Source organism: Apaloderma vittatum, unplaced genomic scaffold, assembly GCF_000703405.1.
Source record: "Apaloderma vittatum isolate BGI_N311 unplaced genomic scaffold, ASM70340v1 scaffold35712, whole genome shotgun sequence".
In the NCBI taxonomy this organism is placed as follows: domain Eukaryota; kingdom Metazoa; phylum Chordata; class Aves; order Trogoniformes; family Trogonidae; genus Apaloderma; species Apaloderma vittatum.
In genome coordinates, this window is record NW_009703705.1 from 30,874 (window position 1) to 50,453 (window position 19,580).

Consider the following 19,580-nt stretch of genomic DNA (forward strand, 5'->3'; position numbering starts at 1 on the left):
GGTTCTCAGTGGTTTTTGCTCAAGCAGATCCAAAGTCTGTTGCTTTCAATACTTGAAGATTATCCATGGTTAATATTTGAGATGTGCCTGGTCCTTACTTTTTGACAAGTGTGCTGCTACTCTTGCCTTAAAATGGTGGGAATACCTATTGTCATCCCTTGTTCTGCTCTAAGGAGAGATTAAAAACTGGGAATAAGTGTGTGATTGACTTCAGACTCTTCTATTTGCACGACATTTGTGAGGAAGCAAAGGAAAGGAAGGTCAAGCAAATAATCCCCGCAAAGAGTTCTCCCAAGACCTTGAGTTCCATCTGCAGCAGTCGATGAGGATTCTTACCTTGCTTTTCAAAACCCAATGGTGTGAATTAGGTTGGTTTCTTTAGAATGTGATGAAGTAAGACCGACTCAAGCGTGGTTTTGTACACCCAGCTTAAAGGGGCTCCGACTCGAGCTAGAGTGACAGTAATTGCACCCAGGCAGCATGCCCTTCACTGGGTGCTGCTGAGCCTTTACTGGTTCCCAGTCTGACTATGGCTAGATGAGTATTGCTGGGAACCGGCATGATGATGGTCTGTTCCTGCAGCTCAAACACTGATGCTTTCTGCCTCCCTGAGCCCGGGCAGTGGTGGCGGGTCGCTCGTTTGCTGTGCTGTTTTGACCTCGTTTTATACCTGTGCTGAAGCAGAGAGATTTAGAAAGGGATGGCTGGCACGGCTTGTTTTGGTGTGTTGAAATCCTGTGAGTGAGAAAAAGCACTTTTAAACACAACAGCGTTGACAACCTCGTAGTCTGGTGGTGATAGGTCTTGGTACAAACGTTTGAATTTCTCTGTGGAGCGCGCAGTAGTAACGCGGCACGATTTGGCTCCGTTCTGTGCGGTTGAACAGGAAGAAATGCTTTTTCTGTTCAGGTTTTCTTATAGCTGCTACTTGTTCTGCTTTTCCTGGGAGGGAGGAAGTGGTGTTCCTGCTCTGGAATGTGAGTGTGAGCGCACGAAGGGGATGGGAGAGCTTTTTAGAGGACTGCAAAGGGAGGCAATATATTTCCACTGAAGCTGCTAAACAGCAAAAGCTTCTGTGAGCCCGGAGGCACACGTACTTTCTGTGAAGTCTGTTTTTAATCCTTCAGTTAGGAGATGGAAGATGAGTCCTTCTCCCTCGCTAATCGGCGGAACGTCCTCTTTGCTGTCAGCTTCCTTTCTTAAAAAACCTCGGCTAACGTGCAGTGCTGGTCTGGGCTGCTCTCCCCCTGCCCCGGGGGTCTCTGAGTATCCGTGTTCCTCAGACTCACCACGTGGCAATGACACAAAGCAGCTTTTCTTGCATCTCAGCTTCTCTTGGTGGTAATTTGAGACTCACTTCTCTTTATTTTTTTTTCGTAGACACAAGCATATCGTCCTGAAATCGCTCTTGTTGGGAAGGTTTCTGGGATGGATGTAGAGGACAGAGGGCCGTGAGCTGTCTCTAGAGGCAGAACTGGTGTGGGTTGAGCCGAGGAGCTTTTTCTTCCTTGAACTCAGCCCTTCGGCTTATCAGACATAAGATAAAAAGGGTTGTTTTTCTCTTTTTGCTTCACTTAAATTGAGAGAAGCAGGTCAACGTTGCCCCTGAACGCACCTCTCCTACACTTGCAATGATAAGGGGGAAAAGGATCACAGCTTTTAGCTCGCAAGTGCTTGTCTTGTTCCACATTTAAAGGATTATTGGCTAGATGTTACGCTTTTGCATATTGAAGTACTGAACTGTGAATGTATGCAGTAAAAGCTTAGTTAAGGTCTCATTTAACTTCCATTGCTCTTCTCACAAGAATAAGGTTCGAGTTCCGAGAGCTGGGGTTTGCTGCGGTGCGCGGGATGGCCGGTACGTCAACGGGGGGCACTTTGATGTCGTGTATTTCAAGAAAAGCTTGTTTGAGCTTCCCACGTCGGTGAGAACCAGTCTGTTATCTGCTGGGACTCAGCTTTGGAGAAAAAACTGAGCTTTAATCTTTGGTGGATCTGAAGCAGAGATTACTAGGTTGGATGATGTGAAGGTAACTGAAGCAGCTGAGATTTTAGGGGGAGTGCTCTCCAACCCTCACAAATTCTTCTGCTTGCAGACGTGTTCATAAGTCCTGTCTCTGGAAGAGAATTACAGCGCTGACCGATATATTTGCATAAAGAAGCTACCCTTGACTAAAAGCCTGAGACAGCAACTTCAGCGGAGGGCGTCCTGACTCGCAGCGTTTGAAATTAGCTCAGTCTAAAACCTCTGCTGTGAGTGATTAGGGTGGGTGCAGAAAATAAAGGAAAACTCACCTCGTAAGTCATGATAGCGTCGCTCCTTGAGGCTGCTTTAAAATGGTGTCGTTTGGATGTCGTCTTCATTTTCCGTGGGGAGAACTGGTTCTGCAGCCTGAGGGTAACGAGCAGGCGTGTGTTTAGGCTTTTGAAGAAAAGTTGATAGCTGAGTTTTCAAATTTATGATTACTTCGGGAGATACGGTTTTAAACGGTGGCGGCCTGACCAAGCTGCAATTAATTACCCTGCTCCTTCAGGTACTGTTTTGGGTTTTACGTTCGAAGCGGAGAAGTAGTTTCTGCCACTTCCTGCTCTACAAAATAAAAGCACTTTAGTTAATAATGGCTGAGATTAAGGACTTTGAAACGTTTCCTGTGTTCTCTTTTTATCTTGTGGTTGTCTTCTCTGAAGCAGCAAATGCAGCAAACACCCCAAAATCCTCTTTGGGCTGCAGGCTGCTGGCTTCCAAAACTGGTGAAATGCTGCTTCTTTGCATCAGATATTTGAGGCCTGACAAGTTCGTGTCAGTGATGTGTTTAAGCTTTGCCTGGTTTTGGCTCTTTGAATGAATCTGACAGCCTGAATATCAGTGAAAACAGGCTTCGTGGTGGGTTTTTTTTGCTGCGGTTGGGATGGGCAGGAGGTTTTTGTGCCGTGTTTGTGCTGTTTCTCCTTGAATGAGCTGCAAGGAGGGCAGGGGGATTTGCAGCTGGAGTTTCTTCTACCTATGGAGCCGTGGGTGTTTCTCTTGGTTTGGGCAACTGTTTTTGTAGCCTCTCCGTAAATTCCACTGCTCCTGTGCCTTTTGTGTTCTCTAAAGTTAAGACAGTGTCTTATCTCAAATACCTGTCGTCCCGATCTTTTTGGTACTTGGCTATCATCCCTCATATTATGCAGGTTTTAAAATTTTCTGTTGCTTCTTACAGTGAAAATGAGTTGGCAGAATGTGAGTGTCTTTAAGTTGATCCCCTTCTGTGTGTTGAATGCGTCTCCTCGGTCGTGAACTGACACTCCTTTTTTCTCTCCTTTCAGCCAGATAATGAAATCTCTTCCGACTGCAATCACGTGAGTATCGCTTTGTTTTAATCTGTCTCTAGCTGTGGCATTTGCACCTCGTATCCCAGATTTTGCAGAGTTTGATAGTTTGCAAAAAGGCATTAACCAGCACATCTTTGGGGTTCTCTGCCAGCCTGCGGAGGAAGAACACGCAACGACTTCTTTAACCCAGTATAGCTGCTGTGGTGTTACTGGAAGCTTCCGAGTGGAACATTATAATAATAATAATAATAATAAATACACTTTATAAAGTATATTTCTGTATCAGGGAGGACAGCAGACATCTTTCCTATTTCGTAACTGGGGGGTGATTCACCTGAGTTAGGGGAAGCAATATGATGGGCTTTCTTTTTGGGAAGGACGTGAGCAGCACTGAATGTAAACTCTTGGATTTCAGCTGTTGAAACCTTCTGTATTCCTCTCACAGCTGCGGAATTCTTAGACTTGCTTGGAAAACGCTGTGGCGGTGTGATATTTAGAGGCAGTTTGAACCACTTGGCTGGTTTTAGAACAGATTTCCTCTCAGCGCTGTGTTTAACAGTGAGCAAACTGTTAGCCAGTTTTCAGGCTGTCGAGCTGACTCTCCAAATCCTGAAACTCTAAAAAAAAAATTTAAAAATCATTAGAGCTAAGCCTAGTGTTAGGTTTCCTCTGACTTATTTCATTTGAATTCTGTTAGAATACACCATATTAAAATTCTTAATTGTTTGGTTAGCCCTGGACACAGACAAGCGCGTACTTCAGTGACAGACTTGGTTTCAGATGCTTGAGCAAAGCTGTATTGTATTATTGGAAGAAATATCCCAGAAATGAAACCCAGCCATGCTCTACAACTAGTAATTTCCAACGGTGTTTATAAATTAACCTTTGGCGCTGCGCTGCCCGCCTTTGTGGCGGCTCTAATTCTCTATTGTTGTGTGCAGGGTTGGATCAGATGAAGGGGACGTCATGTTTCTGTTTAAGTCTCTTGTGTGAAAAAGAGAAAAATTGAGTAATTAAAACACATCCACCTGACTTAAATGGGCCAGCAAACATAGCACCTCATGTCCTAATGTGGTTTTTTTTTCCCCACTCTCTGCAATCTTTGGTAGTAGATCAACTCCTGGGAGAATGCTGCTTATTGCTAAAATCTGAATTTTTGAAGCTGCGAATTTAACTTTCCTGTTGCCTGTGGGAAGATTCCTTTGGAGAGCGTCTACTTCTGAGACTCTCCAGAGTCTGAGGTTACAGATGCCGAGGTGTTAGGGCGTTACACCTCCTTCTTGTTTTTCCAATCCTGGCCTGGCAGAGGTCTGCAGCGCTCTGTGTGAGGACAGGTTCCCTCTTTATTCACTTTTATCTATTAAACACGTGTGTTTACAACTTACTCCCTCTGAAATATCCTGGTTTCCCATCATCTCCTCATTTTTTTTTAACTTCTCACAACTCCAAACCCATGCTACGAGGTGTGGAAGACGGTGCAGCTGTGCTGCTGCCGTTTTTAGTACTCTCTGCGCGCTTCCAGCCTCTTGGAGATGACGTCAAACTGCTTTTCTTGTGCATGTTTTTTGTGTTTTCCTCGGCTTTTGTGTACAGCTGAACCCTCAAAAGAAAAGTTTAACCAAACTGTTGATCTTTTTTTGGCTTTGTCACTGAGGCTGAGTGTTTGAAATAACGTTTGGAACCTGTTTAATCTTCGTGTTAATGAGAAAAGTTTAAATGCAACTTAAGCTCCTAGAGAAAACCAGAGGGGCTGATAGAGCTTTGCTTGAGCAGCATCCCTGCTATTAATTTGCTGAGTTTTTGCTGCCTTTACCACGTGTTTTTTACTTTGTGTTGGGCTGAGTTGCACCGTATCGAGGCTCCTACCTGAGCTAACCCCGGCTCCTGGAAGAGGAGTCGTCCTTCCCGAGGCGTTTTTGCAGGATAACCTCTAAAGTATCATCCTCTAGGTTTGCAGTGTATCTGCTTCCAAAAACCTGGCCAGGTGTGCTGCTCTCCTTCCTTTTCTGCTAGCCTTTTATTAGGTTTTTAGCATGAAATCTGCTCGTAGCAGGTACTTCCATTTTTTTTGTTAGATCATTTGCACCAGGTAGAAAAGCCGTGGTGCAGAAAGGTGTGTTGGAAAGAGCTTAAAGACGTTGCTAAATATGCAGCAGGTTGCCAGTTGTTTTATCTTCTGTTATGAAATTGTCTCAGTTGGATCTCTTTCTTCTTCATGTGTCAGCTCATGACCTTATGGCGAGATTTTGAACAGCCTGAATTTGGTTCTAGATGAGAAAATCATTGCGGAAATGAAAGGAACAAAGTTGTTGTCAAGGAGACTTTGCATTAACTGTCGCCCTGTAGAGGGGTGATGATGCAGATTGGGAATAAATGGTGTTTCCTTCTTTTCTGGAGGAAAATATTTGTCATTCTCCACGGGAAGCTGTTAAACCTCCTTCTTCTACAAACACTCTCTCTCTAGCTCTTGTGGAACTACAAGCTGAACCTCACGACAGATCCCAAGTTCGAATCCGTGGCCAGAGAGGTCTGCAAGTCCACTATTGCAGAGGTAAGAAAAAAGGGCGCGTGGCTGCTGTTGTGCCACGTAGGGAAGACTGCATTTTCCTACTTTATGTCACGTTGCTGCCGCAGAATTTTTACAGCCAAGGCATTATTGAAAATCCTCTCAACCGTCTGTTTAATTACCACTTTTGTGTAGTGACAGTCTGGCATTGCTGTAAATGATGCCCTCTAAATCTGGAATATGGTGTTGGAAAGCAGCGGGAAGAACATGGTATTTTAGCTGTACGTTAACCACCCGTGTTCCTCCTAAAATTGTGGTGAAGGGTGACACCAGCTGCTGGGGTTTTGCCGTTTGATGATTGGGTTTTTTTTATATAAAGAAAAAGAAGTTGCCTAAGTAACAATCTCATGTGTTTCACCTTCTGACACTTGATGCTGAAACAGGTGCATAAACTATTCCTCTAATTTTTTGGAAGTATTTCTAAACCACCTTTTAAAGCTAACATAGGCAGTGGGAATATACTGTTAACATACAGTATTAGCTTATTAATGATTTTCTTGAATTCATAACTAGCAGGTAGGTGTTTTCTTGCTGGTGACTGAGCTCTGATTTTAAATATTGTTTTATATTAAGAACCACAACAGTAACTACTCGTAAAAATCATTTGGGAATCGGTGACTGTCCCACCTGGATGCATTCTGAAAAGCCCACCTTTAATTTTTATCAGCTTAAATCTATTAACTTTTTTCCCTCAACTGTTGCGACTTTTCAGAGTTGTGGCAATAATTTTCAGCTTGAGTTGGAGTTGGCTGCCAGGTGACGGTTGCCCGTGTTTGCTGGTTTGGCTCGTGGTGCTCAAGCAGGGCCAAACCGAAGATGCAGCTTTCTCAGACTTGCTCAACTCTCTGCCTTTCACCCTGCAGGGACTAATACGTGTTTTCACTTCAAAATGTGTTTTGTGCCACATCTGTAACAATTATGTTGACTGTAGTAGCTTTACTTTTCTAGTAGCTGTATAGATTAAATACAAAAAGCTCTACCAGCCTACATCTGCCTTCAAATAATGATGTTAAAAATGTTGCATGTTTATATTTGTTGTGGAGAACATAATGACCTCACAAGCTGAAGCAGAGAGATCTTGTTTGCTCATCTAGTCCGACCTCTATGTCTGTCACAAGATGCCCTGAGTTAATTCTTATTTGAATTAAAATATATCTTTCTAGAGATGACTCTTTTAAAAATTTTTTTAATTATTTTTTTTCAATATCCTGTATAAAGATCCCAACTCGGTGTTTGAGGACTGATAAGATGGTTCCCTGCCCGTTCCCTTAGCGCTGCCCTTGCTCGCTAGCTGAACCCGCCCGCGTTATTGATCGCCGCGGCTCTCCCTGTAGATTGATGAGCCCTTTCAGTCTTTGCACGGGAACAAATCTTTTTTGATGTGATCAAAGTCAACCCGTGTATGTAGGGCTCGAAAAACTCTCACGGCTGAACTTGAGAGAGCCTGGCTGCAGTTTCCAGCGTGCTCCTCGCCGGCAGAACACCAGAAGGGGATTCCTCAGGGAGTCCTGTCCTTAACCGGTCAATAACCACGTCTCCCCCTTCCTTTGGAAAGACGCTGGCCAAACTACCTGCGCCTTTTTCTTCCAAAGGTGACATTTTTGACCTTCCTGTCTGCTTCCCTGAGCAGTGCAGGCTGTGATTTATATCGGGAACCTATCTCGTTCGTGTACTCTGCTTTTCCAATCCCTGCCCGGCTTTTGTTAGCCCTGATTTTGATTTTAGACCACCCAGTGAAGTGGTTTAGCACCAGCGATCGCTTCCTCGAAGAGCCAGATTAAAACGGATTTGAAGAGGGTTTTCCTTCGTGGTAATTTGCAGTTTCCAGCAAGTTATAAGCAGTTTAATAAATATTGTGTTGACTTTTGAATGGGTCTCATTTCTAGTCAAAACGTTGTATTGTGCAAGGTCAGGTGGCTGATGGGGGTCCAAGTATGATTTAGTGCTGTTGCAGTGTGCTCAGTTTTCTAAATAAAAAATTTGTCAGACTAGCATTTTCACTACAAATCCACTTGATTGCAGGGGTTCAATGTGATTATTATGAAAGATGATTATTGAGCAAGAGGGTTTATAATCCTCAAGGTCGCTGCATTTGCTTTTTTCAGATACTGCCACGCATGAGGTATTTCTCACTTCTGACATGTTTTCAAGTATTCTGACTTGCTGAAAATCAAACTAAAGCCTGGAGGGTTTCTTTGCCAGCAGATTTTGAAGCTACAGATGCAAGTTTCTTTGAGGTTGTTTTTTTTTTAAAAAAAATAGGTTAAATTCAGTAGCTGCAACAACTGAGTGGTTTTTTTTTTTTCTTCTTCTTTTTTTTTCAAACAGATCAAGGAGTGTGCGGATGAACCAGTTGGTAAAGGCTTCTTGGTGTCATGTTTGGTGGATCACCGAGGCAACATCACTGAATACCAGTGCCATCAGTACATCACTAAAATGACAGCCATTATCTTCAGCGATTATCGGTTGATCTGCGGCTTCATGGATGACTGCAAGGCTGACATCAATCTCCTGAAATGCGGCAGCATTCGACCCGGAGAAAAGGTACCCGGAGAACACGGAGATTATCGATAGGCTTGTGAAAGTCATTCACCCGAGGAAACTTTTATGTGGAGGCTTTGCAAGAATGCTGTTGTCTTGCAACTGAGAAAACCTTGTGGCACGTGTCACCTGGGTGAAAAGGGCGCTGCGCTGATGCTGTGTAGTCCCTTTTTAACAAATACACATTCGTTCCTCTGTGAGGAAGTGCCGTTGGGAAATGACTTCCCTTTGCCTTTCCTTACCGCCCTACAGGTGCTCTGGTGGGTAGGTGGCTTTTTGGTGGCACTCTGTCAGATTCGACTCGACACGAATCCAAACAGTAGGTGTAAGCAGACCTTATTTTGCCGTCTGGTGGCGTCTGGCGCAGGAAAGTTGTCGCGGTGATGCGGGATCTGCTGGAACCCTTTCTGCTTTCTCAGGTTGCAGCTGATAGACTGCATCGAGCTTTTATCTGTTCTCTTCCCCATTCCCTTGCCCACCCAAAAACAGTTGAAGGGCACCTCTTCCTTGGTGTCACTTTTTAGTAGCACGGACTTACTCATACTGTGCTGGTTGTACTAAATCCACGTTCTTTGTGTCATGTGAGACTTAAGCGGAGGCTGATGCGAAGAACAGTTTGTGGTGAGTAGATGGGGAGGGCTTGTTTTCAAGGCGCTGTCTTTCCCTGTCTACTTCAGCCTCGCTAATGCAGGCACCAATTATGTAGCGCTGCAGGGATGAGTGGCTTCTTTTACGGTAAGTTTTTATGCTTAAGGATAAAGTTAAAATTAGCCTCTCAACTTTTTACAGTGCTCTTTAAATTATAGCTCTTGCGCTTTTAAAATTAGTGTCTTAAATCAGCTAGTAATGAGGAGGTGAAAAGATTTAATACAAAATACTTCTGGTAATAAAAAAAAAAAGTTTTCCTAGTTGTTGGAGATGTTAGCTGCTGTAAGCAGCTTCACATCCACAGTGTGTTAAACTGAAGTGCTAATGTATTCCTGACGACTTAGCTGAAACAACAGAAAGCACAAAAATAAGTACTTGCTTTCAGGAACAAAAGCAGCCATAGAAATGGGAGGAACTTGTGGGCACCACAGGTTTGGACTAGTAACGGCTGAGTAACTTGTTTCCTCCCTAAAGTAAAGGTTCTCTTCTAATCCTGGCCCGAAGGACTTTATGAAATGAGAAATTGCTTTTAACAATTGCTGTAGAACCAGAAGTGCAGTATGGGAGCCATGGGTCTACTTATTACCTGTGGCCTGACCCGATTGAAATCAATTAAAATTAAAATAACTTTGGGTGGCACTGAAGGGGTTTACACTAGCGGGCATTTCATGAGCTGAAGCCAAATCTCCTGTAGAAGCAGAGGAACCTGCCGAGGTGGTCGCAGAAGTAGAGGTGGGTGAACAGGCGATGGCCGGGGGGTCTGAGGTTTTATTACGCGTCTTCCTCGCTTGCTCTGGGCCCAACCCAGGATATTTTGCCTTGGTTTGTGAAAGCCCCGCAGCCTGTCATACGATGTCTTTTGTTATGCTGTCGTCCTTGGCGCTTAAAGCAGTTGGAAGTGTTTTATACTGCTATGGAAACAGCTATAAATGGCTACACGAGCAGTTCTTTGCTTGGTGTTCTGGTCTGTCCCTATTCTGCTTCGGAGAAATCTCCTTTACTCCCACCGGATGCTGGTTCAGGTTTTATTTCCACACTGAAGCTTCTGAGAGTTGCCTGTAGAGAAACAGTCATTCCCCTTTTGTGTGACTTGAATATAACTGTGAATTTAATAAATAAGTCCTGGACACCTGAGGAGGAAGATGGGGAAAGAGATTAATCTCTTTCTTTTTTTTTAATGGAGATAAGCACTGCTGGACCACAAACTCCCATCTACATCGGGCTGCTGGTAGAATGCAGTGTGAGAGCTTCATCATAGTGACTGGGATAAACTGACTTTTTTAACTGTAAAAGGCACCTCACTGGTGTTCTGGAATTACTTTGCTGCTTGAAGCTCCTCTGCTAGCTGTTTTCTATACTTCCTTTTTCTTTTTTTTTTCCTAGCCTGCTTACTCCTTCCTGATTGAATTCTGTTCCTGCTGGCTTTGTTGGCCTCTGATGTGATGTTTTCTGTGCTTTCTTCACTTTCCGTGTTGTTTTTCAGCTCTGTAAGAGCAGTAACGTACAGCGTGGAGGTCCTGATCTGCCTGTAGACTGGAGCAGAAAGGCTGGACGTGTGTCATCTGAAAGCATTCGTTTTCAAATCCGCCTGCGGTGCGGTTGTTTTTTCTTTCCACTGAATTGAGAAGTGTTTAATAGTAGTTTCAGTCACCTTTCTGGCCGACTGTTGCACTTAGATTGCATTTGGTCTCCTCGTCTTTAAAAGTTTCTTCGTAGAATAGGGATGGAGTTCAAAATTGAAGTTAAGTAATTGCAGGGGAGCTTTTCTTGTGGGGCCGCCTGTCGGAACGAGCTGCGTTCCTCACCCTGGTCGTGCCAAGGACTGTATCAAACTCATGGCTGGTGTACAGGTGCTGGGTTTAGCCCTGGTGGCCAAGCTGGAGTTGGTTATTTGCCATATCGAAGGCTACCTAAGTGTCAGTTGTGCATCTGGTTTAGTATTTTACCAGCTAACAGTATTTTTCAGATTCCTCGAAGAAAAGATATGTTGAGAGACCATTGTTATCTTGCCTATTTTTTTTTATTTTTTTTTTGGACCTCTGAGTGTTTGGAGTACAGTTCCTCTCGGTCTTTTCCTAGTTTTTGTAGAACTGATGGACACAGTCTGGGGAAGAGATGATAATGTTCAGGTCAAACTTTTTTTACTTAGCACGCTAAGCTGGAACTCACGAGAAGATCTACCAGGTGATTTTTCCGTAGCCTGACTGCTGTGGCTCCAGCAAGTCAGCGTTGGGCCATCAGCAGGTGGTTCTGTGCCTCTAAGACAGGTTATATTTTGCCTGCCTGATGCTCTTTCATTCTCTCAACTCTCTTTATGGTCACTTTTCTAGCTTCTTTCTGCAAGTGTGGAGCTAGAACAGTTGTGAACTCGAGGCATGTCAGGTTTCAGACAGAATAAAATATTTTCAGGGGGAGACTTGTGACAAAAAAATAAACAAGACTCCTGTCACAGAACTACGCAGAGTTTCAGGGCGCTCCAGACGAGGTAATTGCCTAATATCTTTAATGGATTTTCGCAAATGTCAGTTAAAATTCCCCATTTAAGATTTGATAGTGATGGTGAGGCAATGATTCCAAGAAACACGTGGGGGTTTTTGCACCCTTAAGTGTTTTTCAGATGTGAACTCTTGTATTTCAGCACTGGAGAAAGGGGGTCTATGCTCCTGTCAGCCCCCACAGCAATTCTGGGGAGTCCTGACTTGTGGAATGAGCTTCAAAGGTCTTTAACTCTAAGGTAGAGGCTGGTTAGAGGAAAGGCTTGGAGATTCATTCCACAGCAGCGTTTGGACGCACCAGACAGCCGGTGCCGGAGCAGGATCGGAGAGCTCGTGCCGTGGGGTGCTCACCCTCAGCTTTGGTGCCTCCGAAGCTGAGCTGGCCCCACGGGTCTGGTGGTGTGTAGAGGACAGGTGAGAACAGGTAGCAGGTGAGTCAGAACCGTCCTGCCATCCTTAGGACGGAGCCCGTCAAGCTTTTGATTGCATTAGAAAAACTTGCTTGAGTGCAGCTGCACAAAGGATTGTTTTCCCCTCCAGTCTTCAGTTGAAGGATTGTGCATCTTAAATACAGTAGGTGTTGGCCTATAATTAAATTTTGGAGTGAGATTTCTCTGAACTGTGTTTGTAAAGCCCCATCTGTACTCCTTTTGGCCACTAATGTGACTGCTTTCAGGCACTTCTGAAGAAGAGTTAGGACCTACTTAAACTGCCTTAACGAGTCAGCGCTAGCACTTGGGGACGTCATCTGCCTGGAAGCAAACCCCAGGCTAGGTCAGGAGATCTCCCAAGCGGCGATGAGTGAGCCCAGGAATACCAATGACACCGCAAGAAGGCAGGTAAATGCTGGGAGGTAGGAGAAGAGAGCAGGACTGCATCTTTCAGGAGCTGGCTGTGTCAACTTCTGTGTTTCTGTTAAGTCTGACACGTTTTAAAATTTCTCTAACGCGCAGTAGCCAGCGCTGCAGGGTGGTCCACCCGAGTGTACAAACTGTACTTGCGAAGCAACGCAATAAATCAGTTGTTTCATGTTCTGTCCCCGGAATGCAACAGGAAACGTTCATCAGCCAGCCTATGGAAATCCATTTCCACTAGGCTATTAAAAATAGGTTTGCTTTCACATATAGTATGACTCTGACCAGGAATCTAGACCCACGCTGCAAGAAACCAGAGAACTTCAGGCTTGTGAGGGGAGGCTGCAGGTGAGTGAGTGTCATCTTGGCCCTGCCTTGCTTCTCTCAGCTGGAGCAAAAAAACTGCCAGAGGAACTTTAAAACGGTTGTTTTCAGTTATTTCCACTTGCCGGCTCCCCAGCTGTAATTACTACCCATGGCTCACCGCAAGGATTTGGGGAGCGGTGTTTGCGTTCAGCGTGGTTAGGGCTAAATGATGGCTTTAAGCGATGTGGCGAACATACTGCCAGCCAGTGTTCCTTGGATCCCTTTTGGTTTCCATCCTAAAGGGGCTGTTGCTATATAAATCTGTTCCTTCCCAGCTGCTGATATCTGGCCAGCATGTGGAATTGGCCAGTTCCCACTCCCAGAAAAGAGCGAACCAAAATAGAGAGTTTTGGAGCATATGGTTTTGGGGTTTTTCAGGGTTTCTTTTTCAGTTTTTTTTTGAAGGGGAAGCCTACTCTGAGCCCTTTTAAACTGGTTACACTTCTATGTTTATGGCTTCAGTTGGCCAATTCTTCTTGTCTCTCCAAGGGCAGCAGAGTTAAAGGAGTGAAAGGAGCAATAAGATTTGGGAGAGTGGCGTGGCTTTGTGCGGCTGTGCTCTTGTTTACTGGAGGTTTCTCTTCCTCGTGCTGCTGCAGCCGCGGTGGATGAATGGGCTTGACGGACCAAGCTGAAGGGATAGCTCCGAAATGGTTACTGCGAGTGCTGGGTTGATGTATGCAGCATAAATTAAGGTGGTCTCCACAGGAAAATCTTGCCGAAGCCTCGAGAGATCGGTTCCAGAAGAGTTCTTGTTTATGATTGGAGGCGTCGAGGGGGTGAGGTTCCCTTTTTAAAGACAGAAAAAGCATGCAGGAAACTGAAAGGGGAGCGTTGCCCTGCCTCTCCTGGGCTTTCATACAAAGCACAGACTCTCTGTTCTTATTGCCCGTCGCTGGTCATAATCCAAAGTTGTCTCCAGGCTTGCAGGACACTGAACAGTGTCAGGCCAGAACTGCTTTGTCCAGCACTCCATCTCTTCTTGAATGCTTTGAATTTCTTTATTTTTTGGTCCCTTAAAGGAGGGGTTAGCACAGAGAAGCTTACGTCGGTCCAAGCTCCTTTGTGGCCTTTTTAGCATCATTAATTATCACCACCCAAACTGAAGGCTTGCCTCAGCACGGAGGGACTCTGGCTCAAGTGTGTTCTTACCAGGATGCCGTTGCCATGGTGTGAAGAGAGCTACGTCAGATTAAAGATAATTTGGCTGGTTTGGTAAACTGCTCTGAGCAGTGTGACTAAGTAGTGATAATCTCATTAAGTCGCATTAAAACAAACCCAGAGCATTGGAGCGGGGGGGAACGATTTCACAGTGGCCATCAGCAGGATGTGATGTGTGTGAATAATCCAGATATTAACTGCTGCCTCCTATGAACGTCAACGCAATTCGGGCTGAACGTTTGCAAGTCTCTGTGTGGACAGTTTGTTGCTTGATTTATGGGGGATTATCCAGAATCACGGATCGCTTGATTACGGTTGGTTACAGATGTTCTCTTGCTCTTCTCCTGTAGGATGCCCACTCGCAAGGAGAGGTGGTGGCGTGCCTGGAGAAAGGCCTGGTAAAAGAGGCGGAGGAGACGGATCCTCGAATTCAGGTTTCTGATCAGTGCAAGAAAGCGATTCTTCGGGTCGCCGAACTCTCCTCCGATGACTTCCACCTGGACCGGCACCTCTACTTTGCATGCCGAGATGATCGAGAACGGTTTTGTGAAAATGTGAGTCGTTTTCTTCTTGCCTTCTCTTCCACAGTAATCCATTAAAAATAAAAAGCCACACCAAAAGCACATTGGAAGGATAGGGTGGAGCCTGAGTGAGACGGTGAAACACTGAGAACAGACACCCTGTAGCCATCATTTTGCAATAGATCTGGTCGTAAGTTCACTCGCGTCATTTCTGGTGGGTTAATGAACTGAACTGGCAAAAATGGTTTAATGGCATAAGTGGTTTAACGGAGCTGGTGTGACAGGGAGGGGGGTGACTCGAGTGGGGAGCAGGTAGCAGAGGTAAGTGGCCGCTTGGGCGCACAAAGTGAACCTGGTCTGATTCTGCTCAAAGCACTCCTTGTCGCTGGAATGATGAGCTGGAAAGCTGCATTTTTCAGTATAGATTAGCTCCTACCAGCTGAGGGTCTTCTCACTAAAAGGGTGATGAACATGACCAGATTTTATTTTTTTTTTTTTATGCGGTAGAATTTAAAATATCTTTATAGTTACAGAAGCTGTCACTGTCATTTGAAATACTAACTTTAATATATATTGTTTTTTTTTTAAAAAAAAATCTCTTTAGGTGTCGTTTAGCCTGCTCATTAAGCATTACAAGTCTTATCTTTAATGGCAAATGTTCTTGTTCTGTTTCACAGACTCAGGCTGGGGAAGGCCGAGTTTACAAGTGCCTCTTTAATCACAAGTTTGAAGAATCAATGAGCGAAAAGGTAGGTATCTGTCTTGGCGAGACAAATCCTTAATGCAGAAATCATCAGGTCATTCATCAGTCCAAGCCATATTATTCGTTTCCAGCGCTGAGGAAGATCCATCATCTAGGTGGTTGGGTAACCGACTGCTTTAACAGATGCTTTTCCTTTGATATGTTTGTGTTTCCAGCCATGCGCTGATGGCTTGGGTTAATTGTACTTGAGTTACGGCCTTTAAGGTTAAGGATTTAAATAAATCAAAGCTTTTTTTGGGGTGGGTAATGTGGGAAGGTAGACGCGGAGTTCAAGTGGTCGTGCTGTGATTGAGTGTTTAAAGTAGAAGCCGTGCTGTGCTGTGGTAAGCCTTGGATAAATGCTGTCATAAGGTGCAGATTAGAAACAAAATGCCCAAACACCTCAGCACGGGAAGAAGCTGCATGTGCTTCTCTTTTCAAGGCTGTGAGTGTCTATCTATGAAGCGGGAAATTCTGTAGGAAAGAGGCACGGTTCAGTTACTGACGTTTTCCTTACGTTTTTCCTGAAGATGTGGTTTTCAACGACAACAAAAAGGCAGTTCTGGAAAGCCACTCCTGCAGGGTTTGTGTTGGTGTAGGTGTTTTGAGAAGGCAGCCTCGTAGTATTTGGGATTGTGTGGAATTCTCTCATCTGTCTGGAAGGGTACAAAGATGGGTTTCTCTGAAGCCCTCCTCAGAGAAGCTCCACTGAAGGAGCCCAACTTGGAGGCCTGGAGGGATCAGACTGATTTTCCTTTTCTTTAAATGCATTAGCTCTCTGGAAGCTTAGTTCCAGTTAACAAATTCAAAACTGCGAGAGTGATCCCTGAGGGCTTGGAACAGCTTCATTTTGTACAAGCGCGTCACTGAAATGGCTATTTTTGCTTAGCCTGGTTTTAATTGTACAGGGTTGGTGGTGTTTTATTTTCAGGGGTCTTTTCCATGGTCTGCTCTCGGACTAAGATATTCGTGCGAGATGCTGAGGGGTTAGACGAAGCTGTAGCAGATGACTTGGTCCTGTCTGCCGGCCTGTATCTCCCCATGTCCAGTCCCAAGGTCCCAGTCATGAGACAGGAGCCTGAAGGAGGGAGTGGGACTATCCTGGAGTAGGGCTTTCCGCGTCCTGAGCTAGGTATGAGAAGAAAGGGGAGAAGAATCGAAACCCTGGCATAAGGAAGGGGAGAGAGCTGTAGGATTTCTCCGCTGAGATAGCTCCCCGTTCTCCCCAGCCGTCATGTGCAGTTTTTGTCCCTTTCAAACAGGCTGAGAATGGACAAATTGGAGCTATTCAGAATTATCTGCCACCCTCAGATTTAATTCTCTTGTAATTTAACCCAAAAGCTAGCAAGCGCAGCAGTGAGGTTTTTTACAGTCCCTTTTTTTGCAAGAACAGCCCTCTAAATTTCATCCAGCTGCTGGGTTTGGCCGCGGCGCATCCTCGTGAGCCTCGCTGCTTGTGGAAAGCGGCTAGAAATTCCCATGGTTAGGCTGCTTTATCTGCTTTCATCTGTCGGGCACGTTGCAGAACAAATGCAGAGAACACGCTCTTTTTCTAAAGGCAACTGGAAAAAGATTGTTTCTTGAGGGCATGGGGTGAGCATTTACCACAGCTGGGATAAATGTCAGCAACTGATCCTAGTTACCGAGAATGAGTCACGCTCTCAGGCGCAGCTCTTCACAAAAAGCTGGATGAATGCGCAGTTTGAAGAAGTGCTCTGCAGAGAGCTGCTGCCTTTAAAACCCTTGATCTGTCGACCTCGGTGGGCATTGTTAACTGAGTGGTCTCCATGAGACCCAACAAGATTCCACCACAGTCTGGCTTTTAAATGCTTGAGTTTTAAAGCGTCAGGCGCCTTTTGAAACACTCCTTGAAAACTTTACAGCAGCAGAGCTGGCTCCTTCAGCTGCCCCTGATGTGTCTCCCCGCAGTGTCGCGACGCACTGACCACCCGCCAGAAGCTGATTGCCCAAGACTACAAAGTCAGTTACTCGCTGGCCAAGTCTTGTAAAAGTGACCTGAAGAAGTACCGCTGTAACGTGGAGAACCTTCCCCGGTCTCGGGAAGCCAGGCTTTCCTATCTGTTGATGTGCTTAGAGTCTGCTGTGCACAGAGGTGAGTGGAGCTTCAACATGTCCTGTACAGTCTCCTCCAAGTAACCTCTTCCAAACTTTGGTTCAGAGGCGAGTTTCCTCCCCACGATGCTTTCGTTCCTGTCGTTTCAAAGGTTGGAATAGCTGAGCAAATCTCTGACGCCGACTCCTATTGTGTAGGCAAGAAGTTTAAAACGCAGAAGAGCAAATCCCACTTGAGTTGATGATGTGTAATTGCATATCCTTCTATTCACTGTGAATGCCAGCAGCCTTTTTGCTTCCTTCATGTAGCGAGCGTTAAATGTGCTGCTCAGTTAAAACACAGAATAGGCAAATTGTTTGCCAGCGCTTGGGGAAAGTGAAGGGATACAAGAGGCAGAGGACTAAGTGATGTTTTTTGCTTTGCAGTTCAGGTGCTTGGATAAAGGCTTTTATTTTTCTAAGTCTTGCCTTATTCTTCATCTCTAGAAGGAAGTGTGAGAATATCTTTTGTGTGTTTAAGTTGATGTAAGCTGGGGATGTCCTGACACTAGTGACTATCCTAAAGGCAGTAGAGAGCCCTGTACGGCAGCACCGTGCTGAAGGTTCTCTGCCATTGCCGTAACGTGTAAAACAAACATGTGAAATCCTCTAGACCTGCACTGGAGAGTTGGTTTTCCCCCTGGCCCTGCAGCTGGATGGTTTCTGATTCAGCAGCGAGGCTTTGTACTGCCCCTGGCACGGGAGGCAAAGGCTGCCGTAACACCACAAGCAATCTGTGCGTTTGTGAGACTGAATGACCCATTGCATCTGATTGATGTGGAAATGATGTGTGCTGCTTGTGGGAAAAGTTGCGGCTTGCTTTGATTTTTCTTTTGGGTTTTTTCCCTTCTGCCTGCAGTAGGGTAGGTGCTTTCCCGAATTGCACGAGGAGAAAGCTGCAATTTGATTGTTAACTTCCACTTTCATGGTGGAACAGGTTCCGCAGCATGTGAGGCTCATCCACAAAGCATAGCCCAGGAGGAAAGCTAATTATTCCACACACCTCCACGTGTCTGAATTACAAAGCCCTGTTGGCATGTAGGAGCCCTGTTGGCACCGATACGAGGCGACAGGGGGTGTTGTACAAGTGGTGACGGGGACTAGGAGGAGGATGTAGCAAAAAAGCCAACATCTTCCTTCTGGATTAAAAGAATCCCACCAAACTGCCTACGTGGGGCTCTAAGATATATACTTTATAGCAGATCCAAGCATTTATTAGAGGTAGATTCCTGTGCAGCTACAGATTGTTTAGATGCTCCATAGGTACTCTTGGTAACGTTTTCTATTCTGCTTTTTGACTTCCTGAGCTGTTGCTCGAGAAAACCTATTCCTCAGAGAAAATGTTGAACCTGCTGCCTAGACAAATTCCTCCCCCAGTTATGGTAGATTACCAGAGGTGACTTAATTTCTACAGTGGAAAAAGGAACCCTTGAGCATACAGGGAAGAGCTTCTACAGAAGTACACAACCGCTGAGCGTTCTCAGCCGATCTTCCAAAGCAACTCCTGTAACATGAAATCCAAAGTAAGATTCTTCTAATCTTTCAGGAATCTTTTTTCCTTTTTTAAAAAACATGCCTTAAATCCCTTGACACATTTGGTTAAATGTTGGGAGCTTCCATAACAACTGATTTAACCCCTAGTGCGTCCACTCTGGTGCGTTTCTTTCAATCTGGTGCCGTCCAGAGCGTGGACGACGTCCCTCTTCTACCAGTGGCTCAAGAAGGACTCTGCTAAACATTTCTACTAAACCACGTCGTCTTCTCTTGGCTCAGGTCGACAAGTGAGCAGCGAGTGCCAGGGCGAGATGCTGGATTACCGGCGCATGCTGATGGAAGACTTCTCGCTCAGCCCGGAAATCATCCTGAGCTGCCGCGGGGAGATCGAGCACCACTGCTCGGGTCTGCATCGGAAGGGCCGCACCCTGCACTGCCTGATGAAAGTGGTGCGGGGCGAGAAGGGAAACGTTGGCCTGAATTGCCAGCAGGCGGTAAGATGGTTTTTCTGCCGCTCGGTAGAAGCACTGATTTGTCAACGTTTTGCCTTGCAATGGAGGTTCTGCTGAAGGGTGCCAGGGAACGCTGGTATTTGTCATGGTATAAAGGAAACTAGTATCTAGCAGCACATTAGTCATGGGAGTTTTGGGGTGTTTTTCCTTCAAAAAATGTGATTTGAATGGTTTTACTCTGGATTTTGCCCTGGATCTCCTGTAGTTCTTCTTCACCAGCGGCTCTCAAGTCACAGAATTCTTTTCCTGGGTG

General features: G+C 45.3%; 1 protein-coding gene across 1 annotated transcript; it reads left to right on the top strand.

The window, feature by feature from the left end:
- Positions 1–559: 559 nt before the first annotated feature.
- LOC104270377 (Golgi apparatus protein 1-like) lies at positions 560–19,309 on the top strand (the record flags this gene model as incomplete). Its single annotated transcript, XM_009864718.1, has 9 exons — positions 560–568; positions 1,806–1,925; positions 3,310–3,342; positions 5,780–5,866; positions 8,210–8,425; positions 14,297–14,500; positions 15,145–15,216; positions 17,139–17,322; positions 19,095–19,309. Coding segments are annotated over exons 1-9 (1,140 nt in total), but the record flags the coding sequence as incomplete, so codon positions are not given.
- Positions 19,310–19,580: the final 271 nt, after the last annotated feature.